The following is a 24,696-nucleotide window of genomic DNA, read 5'->3' on the forward strand; positions in this document are numbered from 1 at the left end:
ATAATTCCAGAGTGGGGGATGGTGTTGAAAGGCTTGGCAAGATTTAGATAGGCTGTGTGAACCACCTTTCCCTTGTCTGTGGCTTTGGTGACTGCTTCAAATAAGTCTATCAGGTTTAGGAGACATGATCTGCCTTTTACAAACCCAAACTGGGTGGGGTCCAGAGTTTGGAGATTACCAATGTCTTTGTTTATAGGTTCTATGATGATATGTTCCATGGCCATGCAGACTAGGCTCGTCAGGCTAATGGGTCGGTAGTTCCCGGGATCCATGGTGGCTCCCCCCTTGTGGAGTGGGATAACCATTGCTGTGTGCCATTCAGCAGGCACAAAGCCTGAGGTGAGGCTATGATTGAACATGGTACTTAGGTGGGGTGCCAGTTTGTTCTGTAGTTCATGTAGAACGCAGCCTGGGATGTTGTCTGGTCCCATGGATGCTGTGTTCTTGGCTTTGGAGAGTGTGGATTTTACCTGTGCAGCCATGATTACAGGTACTTTGCATTCTTCCGGTATAGAGATGGGCTCTTTAGGGGGTGAGAGGGGGGTAAAGTTAGCACTGAACCTATCTGCCAGGATGTTGGCAATATCAGTTGGGTCTGTATATTTAGTGCCATTGTGCTGTAACTCAGAGCAGATCTGAGTGTTGCCATTGAGATTCTTGACATAGCTATAGAATGCTTTGTGGTTGTCTTTAGAATCAGTGTCGATTTTGCTTTCATAACTAGCTTTGAACGATTTTATCAGAGATCGCAGCTTCTTACTGAGCCTGACCAGGGAGCTCCCCCACTCATGGGATTTTACTCTCTTTTGCAACAGTTTCTTCCTTCTGTTATACAGTTTGTTTATGGCAAGGGACCACCAGATGGGCTTCCTTTTTTGAAGGATAGCGTCTTGGTTCTGTTTGGGATAGCACAATCCATGCACTCATGTAAGTGCTTATAAAGTGCAATTGTGTAGGATTCAGTATTTGTAACTGTATCGTCCATCTGCATGGGTGTCATGAAGTTCACCACTTCTGTCTTAAGAAGTATGAAGTTGGCTTTGGAGAACTTTTTTACCATGGTTTCCTTAATGGGGGGTAGGGGCAGGATGTGGATATCTAGGGTAATTAGCTTATGTTTGGATCGGACCAATGAGACGTTGACTTCAGGTGTGGACACTGGTCACTCATGTTGGTAATGACTAGATCTAGGATATTGTTGCCCCTGGTGGGGGTGTGGATAAGTTGATCCAGGGCATTGGAGTTCATGAATTCCAGAAAGCGTTGAGCAAAGGAGTTGGTACATGAGTAGTTTTCCCAGTTAATGGTGGGGTTGTTGAAATCGCCCATTATTAGGGTGTTTGGTTGAACCCTAATATTTTCCAGTCCATCAAGAAAAGATGAATGGGAATCCTGGGGCATGGTGGGTGATCTGTAGCAAGCTACAATTTGGATTGCAGTTTTGCGCAGAGTTAGTTGCACTTGGATAACCTCAGCTGCATTATGCTGAGCAACTAGCCTGGAGGTGTGGATATCCTTAATGAATATGGACACACCTCCACCTTTGGTGTTCCGGTCCGGGTTACATGGCCGAAAAGTGTGGTATGAGTTATAGCCTGGTAGTGCAGGGGTGCTCTCTGGAGCCTTGAAGCAGGTCTCAGTCACTGAACAGATATCAATGTTCTCCATTTTAAGGAGTGCCTCGAGTGAGTGCATTTTGAGATTTAGATGTCAAGCATTGAGTAGCATCACCCCTTTTGCTTGCCTGTTCCTATTATGATGGTGAATTTGTCATTTGAACCTTGCCTAAAAAAGGCACTATAGGGGTGGCAAGAACCTTAGCCAGTATCCAGAATCCCAGGAGTGACAGGTGCGGGCCATCTCTGGCAAAGCATCGTGGTCTGTCGACCATGTCATCCCAGGCAGACAGATACTGGATCCCTTTAGAATAGCACCAGAAGCTTAGCCAATTGTCGAAGTCAATCATTTTGTCCTTGTACTGCGGCATCATTCTGGGTGATGGTTGAATGCTACTCAGGGCTATGGTCATACCTGCCTGGGCTACAAGATCGGAGAGCTCTTCCATGTCTCTTTTCATGTAGTACAGGGAGGTACATCTCAGGTCATTCACACCAAAATGGACAATGATAGACTCATATTTGTACTTGTTGTGTAGTGACCTGAGTGTGTGGGTTATGTGGCAGATCCTGGCACCCGACAGGCAGCTGACAGTAACCTTCTTGTTGTTTAGCCTGGTGAGTGGGACACCAATGTGCCTGACTATAGAGTCACCTATGACTAGTGTGTTGGGTACGTTGTTTTGCCTTATTGGCTGTGGTTGAGTGAAACACTGAGTCTGCGGGCTATGTGTCATTTGGGTTGTGTTGGGGGGTGGAGGTTGCTTGCATTTCTGCTTTGGAGATCTCTGTTGCTTGAGCAGATTATTATTGAGAGCCTCTGCAAATGTTTTTGTGTTTCTATGTGTGGATTTCGGTGGTGATTTAGTGAGACTATGTGATGAGTGTGGTTTGGTGCAAGTGTTTACCTTCTCCTCTTGACTGTCAAGTTAAGTCTTGATTGGAGAGAGCTTTACCTCCAGTTTGGCTAGATAAGTGCATCTCTCACAGGTTGTAGTGTTGGGTGGTAGGAGGAGAGGGTTGTCTGTGTACATGAGGCAATTTCTACATTACCCCAAGATGCCCAGATTCATCAGATAGACAGGAGAGAACACTGAGAACTGACCCTTGGACATGCCTGAATAAAAAACTATTTTCCACTAGATAAGTGAGGAAAGTGAGTACAAGAGCTGTTTTTCTCTAAGCAAGTGAGGAAAGTAAGCACCAAAAATGTTTTCCTCTAGGTAATGAGGAAGGTTGAATGCTGTAGTAATTAGTAGGTTATTTAGTGCTTACAAGTTTTGAACAAGTGCTGATCACGAGTAAGCAAATTCAAGTGCTAAAATTAAGAATCTGTATCTGGACTAAACTAATTACAGGAAAGGGGGGAAACAAGTGCAAATGCGGGCTTTTAAATCAGAAAGTTGAGAGATGGAAAAACTGCCCAAACGGCCAACAGCTACAATTTCTGGGCCAGAACCACTCCTTATGTGGTAGATAGGATACCTAGTGCTTACCACTCCCACTGATAAACTAGAAGGCTTCCCTCCAACACAGAAAGCTTGGGGGAGCTCAGAAGCTTACATACAGTCCTGGATACAGCAAATCTGAATCTGGACTACACTAGTTACAGGAAAGGTATTTTTTATATATATAAAAAAAAAATATATATATATATATATATATATATATATATATATATATATGCAGAAAAGTAGCTAAAACAGCAGTCAAAACAAATCAAGTGCAATGCAAGCTAGCACAGTTGAGTATGTAGCAATGTTAGACCAAACAGTTTAAAAAATGCAATTAAATTAAAAATGACTAAAAACAAGTGCAGAAGGAGTGTATTAGGTAGAATGAGGTAAAGAAATGGGACTGGGGGGAGTGTCCGAGAGCAAATCTACAGTGGGGGCGGGCAACTGCAAAAGCCTCCAAATTTAAACAACATAGGAATAGGGAGTGTGGGTATGGGAAAACCAAAACCTTCAGCAGAGATCTGAAAAACTATACAGTGAAGCAAAAATAACAGTGCACAACTCAAGTCAGCCAGCAATGATATAAAATTAGTCATACAACAATTAGCAGTACACAACTCTGAAGTGTCAGAAAAATATACTCAGCTCTGCATATCTCCAGATAGTTTGAAGAGCACTCTGTCAGGACATGGGAAGGCTCCAGTAATTATATGCAGACTTTTTTACTAAGAGGGTCTAAATTTATGCAAGTAATCCTTGAGATGGTCATATAACACACAGGATGTAAAACCAGTTATACCAACTCAAGACACAGAGAAATAGGGGGAGGGGGAAAAACACCTTCAACAGAGATCTGAAAAACTATACAGTGAAGCAAAAATAACAGTGCACAACTCTGAAGTCAGCCAGCAATGATATAAAATTAGTCAAACAACAATTACCAGTACACAACTCTGAAGTGCCAGAAAAATATACTCAGCTCTGTATATCTCCAGATAGTTTGAAGAGCACTCTGTCAGGACACAGGAAGGATCTAGCAATGATGATGTTGTTGTTGTTTGTCTTTTCCTGGTTAGGGGTTGCCGCACTGGAACACCGGTCTGCTAATGACTGGCAGTTGGTTTTTATGATGTTGAGTTGCCAGCCCAATGCCCAACCTTCAACGAAGGCACACTCATTCAGCGCATGTCTTTCGAACGCCTACTCGACCACGGGGAGGACATGCAGACTCCACACAGAAGGCACTCCCAACCCAAGCATCGAACGGGAGAACCTTTTGCTGTGAGGCAACAACGCTACCGCTGCACCACCGCAGAAGTACATCAGACTTTTTACTAAGAGGGTCTAATTTTATGCAAGTAATCCTTGAGATGGTCAGATAACACACAGGATGTAAAACCAGTTATACCAACTTAAGACACAGAGAAATAGGGGGAGGGGGGAAAAACACCTTCAGCAGAGTTCTGAAAAACTATACAGTGAAGCAAAAATAACAGTGCACAACTCTGAAGTCAGCCAGCAATGATATAAAATTAGTCAAACAACAATTACCAGTACACAACTCTGAAGTGCCAGAAAAGTATACTCAGCTCTGTATATATCCAGATAGTTTGAAGAGCACTCTGTCAGGACACAGGAAGGCTCCAGCAGTGATATGTAGACTTTTTTACTAAGATATACTGTATTAGTATATCTTACTATACTATCATGTATTAAACAATGTAGTCGAAACTTTGTACCTGGATGGATAGTAACATGACAGTAACCAACATTTGTAAGACATGTTGAAATATGTTATAGCTTCATTTAGGCAGCAAAATAAAATACAGATGTGTAAATTACAGTTTTAGGCTTGAATTTCAGTTTTTGTATTTATTTCATCAACATTCATAGGTAATTACTTTACATAACAAATATGAGTGTTATAGATATCTTAAATAAGAAAAATCATTTAAGGTAATACCTTAGCATGACAAAAACTTAGGCTGTAGTTAATGGCTTAAGTACCTTATATGTTATTGTGTGACAAAAAAATGTACTTTGAGGACAAAAACATCCTGGTTTACTTGTACTATATTTTTAAAGCTATCTCCTTCCCCAAGTTTTACTTTTAGTGTATGTCTTGCTATTAATATTTCTTCAGCTGAAAGGTTGTTAAGCTAATGGGTATTGAAACAGCTATCTGCTTACGCAGGATGGAATTCAACTCCACATGCTTAACTGTTTAATTGAAACTAATAGCTGTATTCTGTTATTTGAAATCACTTCATATCCCAGTCAATGGCTTTATCTAGTCTGTTTGTATTTGCCCTGCAGGTGTGGACAGATTTAGTGAAGACATCGAACGCATGATGGGCTTCAAGCCTGGACTCTATTGGCGGCTGTGCTGGAAAGTCATTAGTCCAATTTTTCTGCTGGTAGGACCTAAAACTGTTAATTGTATTTAAAGCTATGTTTTCCTTTAGTGTCTTCTGTGATACAGGAACCCAGGCAGCTCCTAACCATATTGATTTCAGCAATGTGGCATATATTACAAAGTAGAAACAGTCTGAAGAAAACAAATCCAAAGGGGTATTAACGTTTAGCCTTAAGTAAGCTTTGCAGGCCTCTGCCTCATGTATGCAACTCTTAAGATTTTAGTTAACAGCTCAACATATCAGTTTATTTATTTATACTTAAAACTTGCACTGACCTGTTTTATCTTCAGTATTTCATATTTCTTCTCTGATATTATAATGCATATTTTGGCTTCAGCAATTTTTGTGACATTACTGTTGTGAACCTTGGAACTATCTTTTAAAGCAATCAGTGCTAATAGTGGTGGCCATGCATTTCGGTTTCTGGGATCTCACACTTTAAGTTCAACTACTTTGGTGAAAAATAGTTCCCTTAAAAAATTAATAAAATTTTACTTGTGCTGGGAGATTTATTTTCTTTGTAATCCTATTGGAAATTGGTACATCAGTAAGGCAATTTATTTCACATATTAAGAGCTTTACTTTGCCAGAGAACTTTTTTCCTGTCATTTTATTGCATAAAATAGCCCGTGTTTGTCTAGTTCTGAACATGATGTCATGATGGTGTCCACCTTAATTTGTCACAAAAGGATGTGACCACTTTGACCATAGCAGCTAAAATCCCTAATGTCGTGTTTTGGTGATACAGATGTATGAGTGACCACAGGCAGTGGCTTAGGCCATGACTGAGCTCTCAAAGTCTTATCTGGAAAGTAAGGCTTCTTGCCGTGGTCCCAGGAACTAAAATTCTTCATTGAATTATATTAAAATTATGCAACCTGTGAATTAGGAAAGGAAAACAGATAATTGATATGACACTCTATGAAATGAATGAATGAATGGTGTTTTCATCAGGTCTATGTTCACGCATTGAATAACAATTTCAGCGAACAGGCTTATCTTCAAAAAAGTATCCATCGAATTTCCATAGTTGGCCAACATTGCGAACAGTAATAAAAACATCTTATCAATCAAGGTGGGGGGCTCCACGCCCCAACTATGTATACCAATTCCGAGACTGCACTACAGTGGGGAATAGGGCAAATTTAAAAGGTTTCCTTTGCTTACTTTATGCATCATGGTACTTCCTGGTTCTTGGCCAACTAAGGTCATTTAATGAATTATTTTTTGAAGATAAGTATGTTCGGTGATTTCAACATTCACTTTTTAATGTTCGCTGATAAACTGTTTGCTGAAATTGTTATTTGATGAGTGAATATAGATCTCTTTTCATCATCTACTGATGTGGAAAAGACAAATTCATTAAGACTAAGTGAGGGAATTGGCAATCCTTGAAAGTCCTTCTAAGTTAGAAAGACCTTCCATGCATGGGGTTTCATCCTGGGACACCTTAAGTAATGTAACTACTACCGACTTTGCAAAACCTCACTGTAAAGAAAATTGTAATGCATTTTAAAGACTGCCTGTTTGCTTAGGTGCTATTTGTGACTCTTGTTTGAAAATAAATCAAAGAAGCATATCAAAATGAAAACCAGTGCTCTCTGAATTATATATCACACAGCTTTCCACTTATTATACAGAGTTTTGAAGTTAGAATGAGTTCAGTAGCCCTTTAAACTTTTTTATTGTGGGTGTGAGTAGTCAAACAGGTCTGTGGTGCTGTTTGTTAGATAAACACTGCTGATTTTAATTGAATTACAGCCTCGGTTATATTATTCGATCTGTTATAAAAGCAGGCGTGTTGAGGTCGTGCACCTCTTGATTCATTTCGCAGTTGTGTTTAGAGTGCGATATACATGCCTCGTACATCAAACAGCAAAAAAAAAAACACTCAAATTTCAGGCATAACAATAAAAAGGGGATCGAATAAAAAATGTGTAAAGTCATGAAAAGTTTATTTTACTATTTTCAAAACATTAATTTGATTCTGAAGCCTGTAGTTATATGTGTGTGTGTGTGTGTGTGTGTGTGTGTGTGTGTGTGTGTGTGTGTGTGTGTGTGTGTGTGTGTGTGTGTGTGTGTGTGTGTGTGTGTGTGTGTGTGTTACGGTTGCTAGCTTTTCAAATGCCCAAAGTGGGACATTTTTGTGGAAACATGAGATTATGAAGAACTAAACCTACCCACGGCCAGTGCAAAGTCCAGAACTTCACTTTTTTACACAAATAAAAGCTCATTCTTATAACATTTGAGTTGCTTATGCTGCTTCATATAACATTTAGGTGTTTCAGATACAAAATAGCTGGTGTATGCAACTATTAAAGAAAACTTGGGAAATATTTTTTGTCCTAAAATCTCAGGACATTTGCCATTTTGTAGGTTTTTTTGCAGGACACAACTGCCCATAAAGGGACTGTCCCTCGCAAAGAGGGACAGGTGGTAACCCTAGTGTGTGTGTGTGTGTGTGTGTGTGTGTGTGTGTGTGTGTGTGTGTGTATATCTATATCTCTCTTCATCTACATATGAATATATATATATATATATATGTATATACACACACACACACACACACACACACACACACACACACACACACACACACACACACACACATGAAAAAGGATGACTGACCCAAATGTCAACGTTCACACAAGATCGACCATAAAAGGTTGACTTTGCAAACGTTAACACACTACTATGCACTGAGAAAAAATCTTGCTGCATACAAAACAAAAATTAAAAACAAAACAGAGTGAAACACTGCCATGTTTTGGCTCCCATGTGGGGGGCTGTGATGGCCACTCCCCCTACTAATTATATATTCTAACTCGAAGATCACACAGTCCCCAGGGAAAGGGAATAGTCTTCTACCCCAGGACAGTCAGTCACCCAACTGTGTAGTCGACTAAATGTTAACAACTAAACAGATATCTTCCTAATGGGGATTCATCCATATTCACGTCCCCCATAAATACACACACACGCACACAGACTTCTAGGTTCATAGATCAGTACTAGGCTAATTGCCCTTGCAAGCCATTTTAAGCCTAGCCAGTCATCCCTTGTGAGACTCAAACCCTGTACCTTGTGTTTGTAAGGCAAACACATTAACCGTTAGGCCATCCTCCTGTATATTATTACTGTTCATTTAAAGTTTAAAAACTTGTGATCCATGGGACCAGAAAATGTATCGACTGGTTTCACACCGAGAATCAAAGAAAACTTAATTAAATATTTTTTGTCCAATAAACAAAATGATAGTATGTGGGCACATTCTTCGTTTACTTTTAGCAGTAGGCTGTATTGGTACCAGTCCAGAAGTGGGAGTTTACATCAGATCCAGATGATTTTAGACCCAGCGACCTGACAAGTATTTTGTCCAAAATCAGATACATAGCCAAAATGGAACTTGTCCAAAATGACACAGAGATCCGACGATATGGAACAATAGGGATTTGTTAAGGGGAGATCTTGCTGTCAGAATCTCTTGGCATTCTTTGAAGAGACAACAGCAGTGCTTGATAAAGGACTGATACATCCTACTTATCGTGACCTTGCTAAGGCACCTGACACAATTCTGCATAACGAAATAACTGAAATACTAAATCCATTAGGTGTCAGTCTATACACGGTTGAACAGGTAAAATGTTAACCAACAGGATGAAACATGTTGGGGTGGGGGTTATCTGTCTCTGAAGTTTGTTGTTACCAATAGTGTACTAAATAATTACTTCAATAAAAGATGAAAATGTTTCACTAATGATATACAAACAATCTGTACTTTCTGCAGTATTATTAATCTTTATTTCAATGTAAACATTATATCTTGAGACTTTACAAAAACTTTACATCTAGGCACTGTAGTTGATAATTCCTTATTGTTTGATCATCATTTCTCCACAGTAGTTTGGGAATCATTCTTTCTGGTTCATCTGATTTCTAAGGTCACCTCCTCTAGATTCAAAAGAAGTCTTAATTTTCCTTTAGTCATATCTCATTAGACCCATTATTGAATATAATGCGCCTTTTAGCATGTATTTGTCTAAACATATCACTCATCTAGACAGACCTCAAAGATTCATTTCCTAAAATATTAGTGGCCTTAAAAATCTTAGTTATCAGGACAGATTGACAGCTATCTCTCTATACTCAGTCTATTATAGATGTTTCCATGGAGATCTGTATCGAGCCAGGAGAGATCCCACCATCTTTGACCTTCTATTCCATCACAGAGCAAATTGTACTTTAAATCCCTTGTTAAAGTAACTATACCTTCAGCAACCAAAAAAATAATAATAATAGGAGACGTTGGCATGGCAGATTCATATTCCAACGTATTTCTCACCTCTAGAACAAACTTCCACTGGATGTCAGTCAGAGTAGCACCCCTGCCAGCTTCAAGGTTAACCCATATAACTGGAGGGGCAGCATCAAATTCTCCCCAGTCTATCTGTTCTTGTTCTCCCTGAGGCATGAAGGAACATGAGCAAGTTTTTTTTTTTTTTTTTTTTTGGCTAGGCTTGTAATAGTCTGCAGAGTGATTGTCTAGTACTTATGTATGAATCTATGAACTCCCTCAGAGCTATTGTAATTTCTCATTCATTTCATCAGTCGTGAGATTCCTGCAACCTATTAATTTGTTTAGTGCTGGGACTGAAGCATGCTGGGAATGATATTATTCTCTGTGTGGGCAAATCAAGGGGTTTATTGCACAGCTCTTCTTTCCTTTTTGTGTGCATGCCTGCTGCCATCCAACAAAACAACCTGGCATGAGACATTATGAGTGATATTACTCACTTTCACAAGTGCTATAACCATCAAAGATCCTGCTCCCCTGTGAAAAGCACATTTGTGCATTCTCTAGTCTCACTCTTCCCAGTGGAATCTAATATGGAGTATATATCCCAGTCATGCACATACAGACCCCTCCTTCTGAGAAAGGTGAGCAAGCCTAACTTCATCTTTCTTCTCACTACCCTTTCCAGCCTTTCCACTGCCCTTGTTGCTAATAAGTCCAAGGAAATCATTGTTCCACTGTATTCGGCATTCATCAGACCTATCATTGAGTACATTGCCTCCTTTAGTATGTACCTAACCAGGCATATCCAACAACTGGAGCGTCCACAGAGGTTCCTCAATAAAATAATACAGTACATAAGTAATATGTCCTGTGCAGACGACCTCAAGGCCCTATCCCTGTATTCTGTCTCCGACAGGCTTTTGAGGGGAGGTCTATGCCTGGCGTACAGGGCATTGTCAGATCCCATGCTGATGGACCTTCTGCATATCCACAAAACAAACAGTACCCATTCTAAACACTTAAACCTTACCTGTGATATAAATAGGACCTGCTGGAGAGATAGGTATGTATCCAGAGCCTACCCCATCTATGGAACAGGCTCCTCATCAATGTGAAGCAGAGTTCCTCCCTAATCCAATTCAAGTGCAACTTGGACAACTGGATGGGAAACCGGAAATTCATCCACCAATTCATGGTTTGGCACCTATGTCTCTGATGCAAACAGGTAACCTGTAAATGGTTTATCTTCCAGGCCCATGCTTACACTTATCAGGGGTATTAGAACATGTCAGAGATTTGGGATGCATGGCTAGGCTTAAAAAGGCCCTTGTGGTCGTTAGCCTAGTAAACTCCTATGAACCTATATATATATATTTACATTGATGTGATGTATTTATATTGTAGGCAGTTTTGGTTTTCATATTATATATTATATATTTTATTTTTTATGAATGTAATTGAGTCAACAGTAACCAGTTGTATTTTTAATTTCTATCTGAGTCAAATGCCACTCAGTTACAAGGCTATTTCACTAAAATAATGTATGTTTTATACATATTGCTTGATTTACTTGAAAATCTTATTAAAGTTGAAAATATAAATACATTTCCAGTGAAACACATTTAGTAGCAGTGAGAACAAAAGACTTGGTTAGGGAGATATTTGGTTCCTAAATACAGCATCCTAAGTACAGACTCTTATGGTTCACTTTATAACAAAGACTCTCCATTAGTTCTCATATATGAGACTGTTAGATTTAGGCCCTGTAGCATCCATGTCAGCTAATACTGAAATTCAGTAACTTTTATTATCTCTTTGTTTGCCATGCTATGTGTTAACAGCTTTGATAAACCTGCACTATTTAACAGTACTCACTTTGCACAATTTCTGTTACACTCAGGGTGTAACTGACGATATACCTTTCAGTTGCCCCTGATTTTACACTCTGCCATTGATTTTGCAACATATTTATGGCCTGTCCCTTACTATTATTATTTTTCTTTTTTTGATTTTCTGGTAAATTACCGAGGATTGCAGTCAGTAAGTAATGCCAGATATTAGTGTTTTATCCTTCTTATTGTTCAGAAAATGCATGCTGATGCACCATTTGATTGCTGCTAATGAGGATCTGACATGGTATAGGTGAAGCTCAGTGGATGTAAATAGTGTGCCATTGTATGTAACAGTTCAATTGATAGATCATACCTTGAAAAGATAGTCTCGAATAAGTATTTATTAGCTAGTTGTGGTTGGTACATGGTGTCACAAGATTAACAGTTAATAATAACAAAATAGCTTTTAGCCATCAAACTTATATAAGTCATCAGCTGTCTTGTGGCAAGGACCTTGTGGTAATGGTGTTGCCATTAGTAGCTCATATCTTTGTGATTGTTTATGTGCAATGCAGAACTGATGCCTTGACACTAGACTGAAAATGTCAGAGTTGATGTCTGGCCACCATGTTGACACCTTGGCTCTTTGCCAGCATTTGGCTAGACCTCGATGCCCTCCATGTATTTGATGCAGCACATTTGCTTATTGAGATAAAGGTGCCATGTTCTTGTCATCATGCTGGGATAAATGCAGTCTGAATATGTAATACGTATCCATGAGCCCATGATCTGACCATCCATTTTGAATATGTTGGATAACAGCTTGCAGCTCTCTGTCATGTTTGGTTGATTAAAACTTCTTGACTTTTCATAGTTGCGCATCATCATTATGCTTTATAAATGGAAGACGACATCTCGTTTGATATTTGAAAATGGTTGGCCATATACCAGATGTTTGGATAACACATGGAACAGATGTTTTTTTTTCCCCTGGAGATTGATTACTTTGGCATTGAACCTTCTTATCCTCATTAACAGTCTTCGTCACCTTGTTGGCACTTTGTCTAAGTGAGAGGTATTTGGCAAAATCAGCTGAAAGAATCAAGTGTGATAAACATTTAGCATTATTAGGTTGTGGTGCTATGTCTTCTGTGATAGATTGTAGGAAACTTTCTTGCACAACTGGGTAACAGTTTTTTAAATCAACTCATATTTGTACATATCCATTCCTAATTTCTGGGACCATAGGAACACACCATTAAGCAACTTTAGCTACACTTTCAATTATGCCAAGCCTCCGTATTCATTTTGGTTCTGCATGTATTTTGAACAGTATAGGAAATGGCACCCTCCTGGGTATTCTAGGGAATGGTAGTTGGATTTAGCTTAATCTTTGCTGTTCACCATCAAGCAAGCCAATGTCATCAAACATAACAACACAGAGGCTCTATTTATTCTGGCAATTACATCCTTTTAGAATGCTACAACCCTGCTAAACAGATTATTTACATATGGGCCATGAAAAGCATAAACACACACACACAGACACACATACACATACACACACACACACACACACACACACACACACACACACACACACACACACACACACACACACACACACACACACAATAGACCTATCCCTTTACTTAACCTTACCTCTGATCCTAAAACACATACTCATACATGCACAAATTACCTACCCACTGTTTTAATCCTTAAGCACATACACCCACACACAAAGGCCCAGCCCTACCACAAACACACTTACCTTTGTCAAGCAGCTTGAAAGTCAACCAAAATGCTGTTTGCACAAACAGCCTTTTGCACACAATGAACTACTGTTCAATTCAGTCACGCAATTTAGTATTGAGAAAATGAACTGTAACTATATGTACAGGTGTATTAGGTTACATCTAAAAACGTTTCATCTAATCACAAAGAATCTATAAATTTCATCAAAAACACATTTAATCAAATCACATTTCAGCAGGTGCTCTTCAAAAATTTTACCCACACCCCCCACTTAAATATACTAAGTCCATAGTCACACAACAACAGAGAAAAGAGAAAACACCATACACACAGACTCACTGCTGATGCACAAGCCATACACACTGAATCGCTGCTGATGGACAAACTGTACACACTGACTCACTGCTGATTCATAAACCATACACAGTGAGTCACTGCTGATGCAAAAACCATGCGCACTGACTCACTGCTGATTCACAACCATACACACTGGCTCACTGCTAATGCACAACCTATACACAATGACTCATTGCTGATGCACAAACCATACACACTGAATCACTGCTGGTGCACAAAATATGCACACTGACTGACTGCTTTTGCACAAACCATACACACTGAATCACTGCTGATGCATAAACCATACACACCAAATCACTGCTGATGCACAAACTGTACACATTCAATCACTGCTGATGCACAAACCATACACACCGACTGACTGCTGATGCACAAACTGTACACACTGACTCACTACTGATGAACAAACCGTACTCAGGGACTCACTGCTGATGCACAAACCATACACACTGACTCACTGCTGCTGCACAAACCATGCATACTGAATCACTGATGATGTGCGAACCATACACACTGACTCACTGCTGATGCACAAAACATACACACAGAATCACTGCTGGTGCACAAACCATACACACTGACTGACTGCTGGTGCACAAACCATTCACACTGAATCACTACTGATGCACAAACCATAGACACTGACTCATTGCTGATGCATAAACCAAACACATTGAACCACTGCTGATGCATAAACCATACATACTGCTTAGGCAGAAACCATACACAGTGAGTCAATGCTGGTGTAAAAACCGTACACACAGACACATGGCTGATGCACAAATCATACACACTGACTCAGTGCTTATGGACAAACCATATGCACTGACTTGCTGCTGATGTACAAACAATACCCATTGAATAACTGCTGATGCACAAACCATAGACACTGAATGACTGCTGATGCATAAACCATACATACTCATTGCTTATGCACAAACCATGCACACTGAATCACCACTGATACACAAACTGTACACACTGACTCATTGCTGATTCACAAAACATACACAGTGAGCCCCTGCTGATGTACAAACCAAACACACTGAATTACTGCTGATGCATAAACCATACATACTCACTGCTGATGCAGAAACCGTACACAGTGAGTCATGGCTGATGCACAAATCGTACACACTGACTCACTGCTTATGCACAAACCATATGCACTGACTTGCTGCTGATGTACAAACAATACCCATAGAATCACTGCTGATGCACAAACCATACACACTGAATCACTGCTGATGTATAAACCATAAACACTGATCCTTGCTGATGCACACACCATACACACTGAATCACTGCTGATGCACAAACCATAGACACTGACTCACTACTGATGCACAAACCATACACAATGACTCACTACTGATGTACATACCATACACACTGAATCACTGCTGATGCACAAACCATACACACTGAATCACTGCTGGCGCACAAACCATACACAGTGAGTCACTGCTAATGCACAAACTGTACACACTGACTCACTGCTTATGCAGAAACCATATGCACTGACCGACTGCTGTTGCACAGACCATACACACTGAATCACTGCTGATGCAAAAACCATACACACTGAATCACTGCTGATGCATAAACCATACATACTGACTCACTGCTGAGCACAAACCATATACACTGAATCACTGCTCATGCACAAACCATAGACACTGACTCACTGCTGATGCACAAACTGTACACACTAACTCACTTCTGATGCACAAACCATTCACACTGAATCACTGCTGATGCACAAACCATACTCACTGACTCACTGCTGATGCACAAACCATACACACTGAATCACTGCTGATGCACAAGCCATACATACTCACTGCTGATGCACAAATTGTGACCACTGAATCACCACTGATGCACAAGCCATACACACTGACTCACTGCTGATGCACAAACCATGCACACTGAATAACCACTGATGCACAAGCCATACACACTGACTGACTGCTGATGCACAAATCGTACACACTGAATCACTGCTGATGCACAAACCATACACATTGAATCACTGCTGATGCACAAACCAACACACTGAATCACTGCTGATGCATAAACCATACACAGTGACTCACTGCTGATGCACAAACTATACACAATGACTCATTGCTGGTGCACAAACCATACACACTGAATCACTGCTGATACATAAACCATACATACTCACTGCTGATGCACAAACCATGCACACTGAATCACCACTAACGCACAAACTGTAAACACTGACTCATTGCTGATTCACAAAACATACACAGTGAGCCCCTGCTGCTGCACAAACCATACACATTGAATCACTGCTGATGCACAAACCAACACACTGAATCGCTGCTGATGCATAAACAGTACACAGTGACTCACTGCTGATGCACAAACCATACACACTGAATCACTGTTGGTGCACAAAACATGCACACTGACTCACTGCTGGTGTACAAACCATACATGCTGAATCACTGCTGATGCACAAATCATGCACACTGAATCACCACTGATGCACAAACCATACACACTGACTCACTGCTGATTCACAAGACATACACAGTGAGTCACTAAAGATGCACAATCCATACACATTGAATCACTGCTGGTGCATAAACCATACACACTGAATCACTGCTGATGCACAAACCATACACAATGACTCATTGCTGATGCACAAACCATACAAACTGAATCACTGCTGATGCACAAACCATACACACTGACTCACTGCTGGTGCACAAACCATACACAGTGAGTCACTGCTGATGCACAAAACATACACAGATTCACTGCACAAATCATACAGACTGATTCACTGCTGATGCACAAACCGTATACAGTGACTCACTGCTGATGCATATACCACACACACTGACTCACTGCTGATGCACAAACCATGCACACTGAATCACCACTGCTGCACAAACCATGCACAATGACTCAATGTTGATGCACAAATCGTACACACTGAATCACTGCTGATGCACAAACCATACACATTGAATCACTGCTGATGCACAAACCATACACACTGAATCACTGCTGATGCATAAACCATACATACTCACTGCTGATGCACAAACCATACACACTGACTCATTGCTGGTGCACAAACCATACACACTGAATCACTGCTTATGCATAAACCATACATGCTCACTGCTGATGCACAAACCATGCACACTGACTCACTGCTGATGCGCAGTCCAAGCACGCTGACTCACTGCTGGTAAACGAACCATGCACACTGAATCACCACTGATGCACAAACCATACACACTGACTCACTGCTAATTCACAAAACATAAACAGTGAGTCACTGCTGATGCACAAACCATACACATTGAATCACTGCTGGTGCATAAACCATACACTCTGAATCACTGCTGATGCACAAACCATGCAAAATGACTCATTGCTGATGCACAAACCATACACACTGAATCACTGCTGATGCACAAAACATACACACTGACTCACTGCTAGAGCACAAACCATACACACTGACTCACTGCTGATGAACAAACCATGCACACTGAATCACCACTGATGCAAAAACTGTACACACTGACTCATTGCTGATTCACAAAACATACACAGTGAGCCCCTGCTGATGCACAAACCATACACATTGAATCACTGCTGGTGCATAAACCATACACACTGAATCACTGCTGATGCACAAACCATACACACTGACTCACTGCTGGTGCACAAACCATACACAGTGAGTCACTGCTTATGCTAGACCGAACACACTGACTCACTGCTGATGCACAAACCATACGCACTGACTCACTGCTGATGCACAAACCATATGCACTGATTCACTGCTGATGCACAAACCGTACACAGTGACTCACTGCTGATGCACAAACTGTACAAAGTGACTCACTGTTGTTGCACAAACCATACACACTGACTCATTGCTGATGCACAAACCGTACACACTGAATCACTGCTCATGCAGAAACCATACACTGTAACTCACTGCTGATGCACAAACCATACACACTGACTCATTGCTGATGCACAAACCATACACACTGAATCACCACTGATGCACAAACTGTACACACTGACTCATTGCTGATAACCTTAGTATGACTATTACACTGGAATAAATTAAATACATGCTAATAACTAATATCTGTTTGTACCAAATTTAATTTATTTCAAACTGTGCTACACTTTTGGCCAAATTACAGTATTTTATATTTTTATTTTGTTAATATTTTGTTACAAACCATAATGCCATGGCATACATGGGAAGCAGAACTGCATAGATCTGGTAGGCTACAGTTATTTAGATTACAATTCAGTGTGGTCACACTGACAGTTTGATATTTAGAATATGACACAGCTGGTACATATGTGCAGGGAACCAGTACATTTAAATTAACTAACCTGTTGTGCTTTTAGTTAAATGCATTTGTTGTTATTCTAAAATTGTAGTGTGTTTTATATCACGTTAAATGCTCTGTGTAATTTAGTTTAAGGATCTGATTATGCAGTTAGTGTTTTCAAACTTCTGCACCATACAATAACAGAGTACACGCAGAACATTGCCCCTGCTTAATAAAACATACAGGATAAACTATAATGGTAGATTTACCCTCATATGACATTATATTTGCACTTTGTAAATGATACAAATACTCTCTTTCTGTACTGATTTATAACTTTAAGGAATTAAATATAAATTTTATAACAGAGCAGCAGGAATTAGTTTTAAAAGATAATGTCTTATTTGTTCCACAGGCAGTATTAGCCTTTTAAAGTTCAAATTTGTTGCAGTAGGTAGAAGATAAGGGACAGTGGGAGAACATCTAGTCACCCAAAATAGAAGATATATCATTATTTATGATGTAGTGTTCCATGAGTTTTGGAACAGAGATATACTAATCTCCCAAATGCTGTGAAAATCCTGAGGCACACTGATTTCAGTTTTTCAGTCTCAGCAAATACTCATTTTATCCTGCCACTTAAAACAGTTAATAACATTTTATATTATTACATTACAAAACAGTGCTAAGCAGACTCTTAGGTTCTAATCTTTTTTGTATAAATCAGTTGATAAGAATAACCGGTGAGACAGGGGAACACACAGCAGTACTGGACTGACTCCTGCAATTAAATGTTTTTATTTTTTAGTTTATTTCTAAAGAGAAAAACGATATAACTGCAATTTATTTTACTATTGAAATTTAACTACACATGCACATTATATTATGTTCTGCATGAACATTTCAAAAAGGTTTAAATTATTTTATGAATATTTTATTATTTATTAGTAATTTTCCATTACAAATCCTTAAAGCTGATCGGTTCAAAGTCCAAAACGCTGTTCTGAAGATACAGTATGAATCATTGCATAAAGCGAAACAACAAATTCAGCTTGCCACAGAACTTTCATTCTAGCAAGGTATTAAGAAAGGGTGAACTCCATCTGAGATAAAGTTCATCACATTGTCTAGTAGAGATGTCTTTTAATATTGCGCATGACTATCTTAACATTAAGTTACTTGAATATCCGGGCACATTGCATCTAAAACTGACAACACAACTGTTACATCTTTGCCTGCATATTTTGAGATGGTGTTTTGTTAAATACTTGAGTCAGGCCCATGATAATCTTAAACCCTAAATGCATACCAGTAAAATTTTAGCAAAGGAAATCACAGATAAAAACAAATTGTTGTACATGCCTAAGAGAACAGAATACGTCAATAGTCAAGATTATTATGCCACACATAAAGTACAAGTATCAATCTCTCAACAACAACCATTAAAGTTCATCAAGTTGCCAACATCCTGGCAGATAGGTTCAGTGCTAACTTTACCCCGCTCTCACCCCCTAAAGGGCCCATATCTATACAGGAAGAATGCAGAGTCCCTGTTATCACAAGGTAAAAGCTGCACTCTCTAAATCCAAAAACACAGCATCCATGGGACCGGACAACATCCCAGGCTGCGTTTTACGCAAACTTCAGAATGAACTGGCTCCCCACTTAAGCACCATGTTCAATAATAGCCTTGCATCAGGCTTTGTGCCCACTGAATGGCACACAGCAACAGTTATCCCACTCCACAAAGGGGGAGCCACCACTGATCCCGGGAACTATCGACCTATTAGCCTGATGAGCCTGGTCTGCAAGGCCATGGAACGTATCATCATGTAACTCATAAACAAAGACATTGGTAACTTCTAAACTCTGGATCCCACCCAGTTCAGGTTTGTGAAAGGCAGATCATGCCTCCTGAACCCGATCGACTTCTTTGAGGCAGTCACCAAAGCCGTGGATGAGGCTAAGGTGGTTCACACAGCCTATCTTGACCTCGCCAAGGCTTTCGACACCATCCCCCATTCTGGAATTATAGTTAAACTCACTAAACTAGGTATAAATCCCTACATCACAAGATGGGTTGCCAACTGGCTCACTGACAGAACCCACACTGTAAAAGTTGCAGACTCCAAATCTGACCTCAAAGCAGTGACAAGTGGCGTACCACAGGATTCCATCCTGGGACCTCTCCTGTTTGGTATCTACTTCTCTGAAGTACAGGCTAACACAGACGGACTCTGGCTAATGAAGTTCACAGATGACTGCAAACTAGGAGCCATAGTCAAGTCCCTAAATGATGTGGACATCCTACAGAAGGGTCTCACTAAGACAGATGCCTGGTGTCAGAGCCATGGCCTCAAGCTCAATGCCAAAAAGTGCAGTGTCATCCCCTTTGGTAAAAACTCTGTACCCATGAACTACCACATAGGCAGAAATCTACTTAACACCAAATGTGTGATAAGAGACCTTGGGACCCAGGTGGACAGTAGTCTCTCCTTTGATAGTCACATTGCCACAGTAGTCAGGAAGCCCTTCTACATGGCACACCTCATCATAAAAGGGTTCTCATCCAGGAAAAAAGAGGTCATTGTTCCCCTCTACTCATCACTCATTAGACCCATTATAGAGTACAATGCCCCTTTTGGAATATACCTCACAAGACATCTGCAGCAGCTGGAAAGGCCACAGAAGTACCTCACAAAGAGGATTACTGACCTCAAACAAATGCCCTACACTGACCGCCTCAAAAACTCCAGCTTTACTCCATAGCATATCGCCTACTCCGAGGTGATCTCTGCCTAACATATAAAGCTATGTCAAACCCAGAGCTGTTGAACATGCTACACCTAAAGAAATCCCAATCCCTCCGAGCTACACACTCTAGGGACCTAAACCTTGTCACCACAATAAACAGGAGATGCTGGAGGGATAGATTCCTGCCCCCGAGATTTCCTATACTCTGGAACAAGCAACCTATCTATGTCAAGCAAAGTTCTTCATTAGCACTCTTCAAGAAAAATCTTGATGAGTGGATGGGAAATAGAAAATACACCCCAGCGATCACTTCTGTGTCTCTGCTGGACAGTGGCATAGGAAAATAACTTTCTTGGGTGGCATAAGCTATGGAATCTTGCTGGCTAGGCTTACGTAGGGTCTTGGGCCGATAGCCTAGTACCAACCTATGACTTCTTAGTTGTTACAAAGTAGCACATTACCTTTTCTCTTATACTTAATCATAAGCTTCAAAAGTTACCAATTTTACTGTTAGAACAGACACTGATAACATCACCATTTCCTAAAATTTCCATGTAAAATGATCACCATAAATCTATCAATCCTCATTTCATGAATTCTTAACTGTGACTGGAAAACTTTATGTATTTTTTGCATTTAGTTTATGAAAAAATGTTTTGGACTAATTTGTACAATATCAGCTACTAGGATCTACACAGCTTCATTCCACAATTTTGTCTAAAATGTTATTTCACGGGTAGTTTGTAAAAGTAACATTTTTGGACATAATTGCATGCCAACACTAGATAGCTATAATGTAATGTTGTACATTTTTACTTAGTGTAAAAATGTCTTATAAAATTGTTAAAAGTCTGATCAATTTAATAGTAAATCAAACTCCAATAACTTCAATATTTCTTAATATTTTCACACCAAACTTTCAAATTTGACATCTGCATGTCTCCACCTCATGCACTATGGAAGTAGTGTTGTATGATTTTATTTAAAAATATTTCATACCCAGTTTACAAAGCCGCCATTTTGGATAGAGCTGTGCAATGACAGTTGCATAGTTCACAAAATAGGGACTTACCTGAAAATTTGTTGCACATTCTTTTAAATTGTTAACATTATCATAGTCTGTTATATTATATGGGACCACTGTAGGACCCTAGACACTATCTGCTCAATTCCTGATAATTCACCTCTATATTCTCATTTATATTTCTGCCTGAGATACAAATAGAAATTCTAAAATAGTATCAAGTAACATTTTTGTAGAAAGACTTAATATGGGGCTTTGCCATAATAAAGGACCAACATATATCATGAATAAAAGTCAATGCCTGATTCAAGGATCAATGCTTCACACACCAAAAAAAAAAAATCTGTATATGACAGTACTAATTACAAGCTGGGGCGTCTACAGTATGTGAATCCTTATTACAGCAGTAAGGAGCGACTGAGTACCTGCAATATGTTACGCTCATAAAAGTATATGCATTATCATGATGAATGAATTGCAGGTGGCAGACATAGTTATCACCATGAATCTTTGCTTCTGAATGGTTAGAATTTAGTGCTACATAGCTCACCATTCCTAGTACCAGTCAAATACAGACTAAAACTCACGCTTCATTTATGTCTGTGTATGAGACATCTCCATTTGTCTAGACGAAACATATTTAATATAAATTATCTACACTGGTTTAATAAGCACTAACTTATATCTGTACTGTACATGTGATATTTCTATGTCATTTGATTTGAAAAAATGCATATTTTATGTTTCTAAACTGTATGCAATCAATATAATGAGATTTTTTAATCAGTCTTCCACACATATTATATGTAACAGGTTGCTCAGGATTTCCACTTTTATCAGGCTGAATATCTGATGAATGTCAGTAGATAATCAGGATAACAATCACAGAGGTATAGGCTATACAAAGCTATTCAACCCGAGGCCAAGTGTACCTTGCCAATAGCTACCCTTAGCCTCTACAACCACATTTACAAAGCATGTAAAGTTCTGAATAAACATTTAAGGGCACACATCTGATTGTCCAAGCTATATATGAAGGATGATAGGAAATCACATTACTTGACCTGTAGGGGTAGCCTTTTCCAGCTCAGAGAGTATCAGTGGGTGATGGACCATCTCAACATCTCGTGTTATTTATTTATTGATGTAGGTTCAGCTCTCTTGTTCTAATTCTGGCTGCACTATTTGACTTAGTAAGAAAAATATTAGAATAGAAGGATCCCTGAGAGTATGATAAGCAAGACAGAGTCCCCATTCAGGAGCTTATATGACACTGAGTACAGGGACAAGGTTTCAATATTGAGGATTCTGGCTGACCTGAATAAGCAGAAATTATAGGTTCATAAGTTCCTTAGTTAGTATTAGTCAGTTGTTTTGAACAACCTTACGAAGCATAACCATGTATCTTACCATGTATCATTGTTAGGCTTACAATTCTTCTTGATAAAGACCATTCTACTAATCCTTGGGGTAAATTTAGGTGAACCAATACAATTATTAAGAGTTAGCTTGAAAGTAGTTAATGTATTACATGACTCAACAGGCAAGGCCAGTTTCTCCAGGCAGGGAATTACCTGGGTACTGAGCATATCCCTCCATGAGCTCATATTTATGTTGCAATATAAATTGAATCATTTGGAATAAGTATTCTTAACAATTTCACTGAAATTGAAAATATCTAGTAAAACAAGATCATTCATAGCCGAAAGGGCAAGAAGAATATCTCCATACACTAGTTTGTGAAAGATGGAAAAAAGCTGCAGAATTTTTACTGTATTTAGAAAGCTAGGGGGGGGGGTCAACAGTTTTACACTTATGGTTAGGAAATGTAAAAGTCATTCAAGCTGCAATACATGTTTATTAAGATGAATAACAGTTAGAGCATTATATTAAATGATCAGCCTAAAAAGTGAAGAATATAGGGGGACAAGGACATCTTTGTATCTTCAGGATATACCTTAGGTAATTAAGTGAGGCATTAAAAAAAATATTTCCGTTCTGTAACTTAATCCATCCACAATCCCTTTTTCCCATTTTTGCAGATGGGGTCGGGGTGTCACTTCTCAGTGACAATCATCTAGAGCCAAGGTTTACATCACCATGGCTAGTCCTGACACAGTAGTTCTACCACATCACACACTCACACAAACACTCACACCTATGGCCAAGTTACAGTATCCAATCCACCTACTGCATGTCTTTGGAATGTGGGAGGAAACTGTAGCACCTGGAGGAAACCCACACAGACACACAGAGGGCATACAGAATCTGCAGAGAAGGCACCCCAGCTGAGAGTCTAACTGGGGAACCTCTTGCTGTGATGCAACAACACTAAGTGCTGCAGCGCTATGCCACCCTTTCAGTAGCTAATCCTTGTTAATCAAAGGAAATTTATTGTCAACAAAAGTGCCTAAAACTTTAATGACTATATCAGCTTTAAACAGAGTCCCATTTATGTGAAACTCAGCGGGGAAGACTTGTTTACCAGATGTGACTACACTACATTTTTCCGTTAAGTCTACATCCATAGTACAAATACCATTTGCTAACTCTATCTAGTCCTTCTAGAAGAATCTAAGAGTCTGGTGGGTGATCCGGTAATAGCAGCTGAAGTTTTTGTTTTGCTTGTATACTCATGCCTAATATGTACTGCTTTTCTGTAAAATGGTTGGGATGCCTGTAATAAGATACAGGGTAAATGTGGTGTCTTTAGAGACTGGGTCATCAGGGAATAAATGACTTTCTGAAATTCTTAAAGCCCCTAGATAGGGATATAAGGCTGGCTTTGGAAAGTAGTAACATTTGTAGGAGGTTTGGTGCAAAATATGA

The 24,696-nt window shown here is 39.5% G+C and overlaps 1 protein-coding gene across 2 annotated transcripts in view; it reads left to right on the forward strand.

Annotated features, from left to right (window-relative positions):
- SLC6A2 (solute carrier family 6 member 2) overlaps positions 1–24,696 on the forward strand; it is a 1,697,790-nt gene that overhangs the window by 1,516,052 nt on the left and 157,042 nt on the right. For both annotated transcript variants that reach the window (XM_044082002.1, XM_044082003.1), the window contains exon 12: positions 5,390–5,490. In XM_044082002.1, the coding sequence (XP_043937937.1) occupies positions 5,390–5,490 (101 nt within the window). The remainder of the gene's footprint in view (positions 1–5,389; positions 5,491–24,696) is intronic.

Source organism: Protopterus annectens, chromosome 8.part1 (genome assembly GCF_019279795.1).
Source record: "Protopterus annectens isolate FY-2018-M chromosome 8.part1, PAN1.0, whole genome shotgun sequence".
Lineage (NCBI taxonomy): Eukaryota > Metazoa > Chordata > Ceratodontiformes > Protopteridae > Protopterus > Protopterus annectens.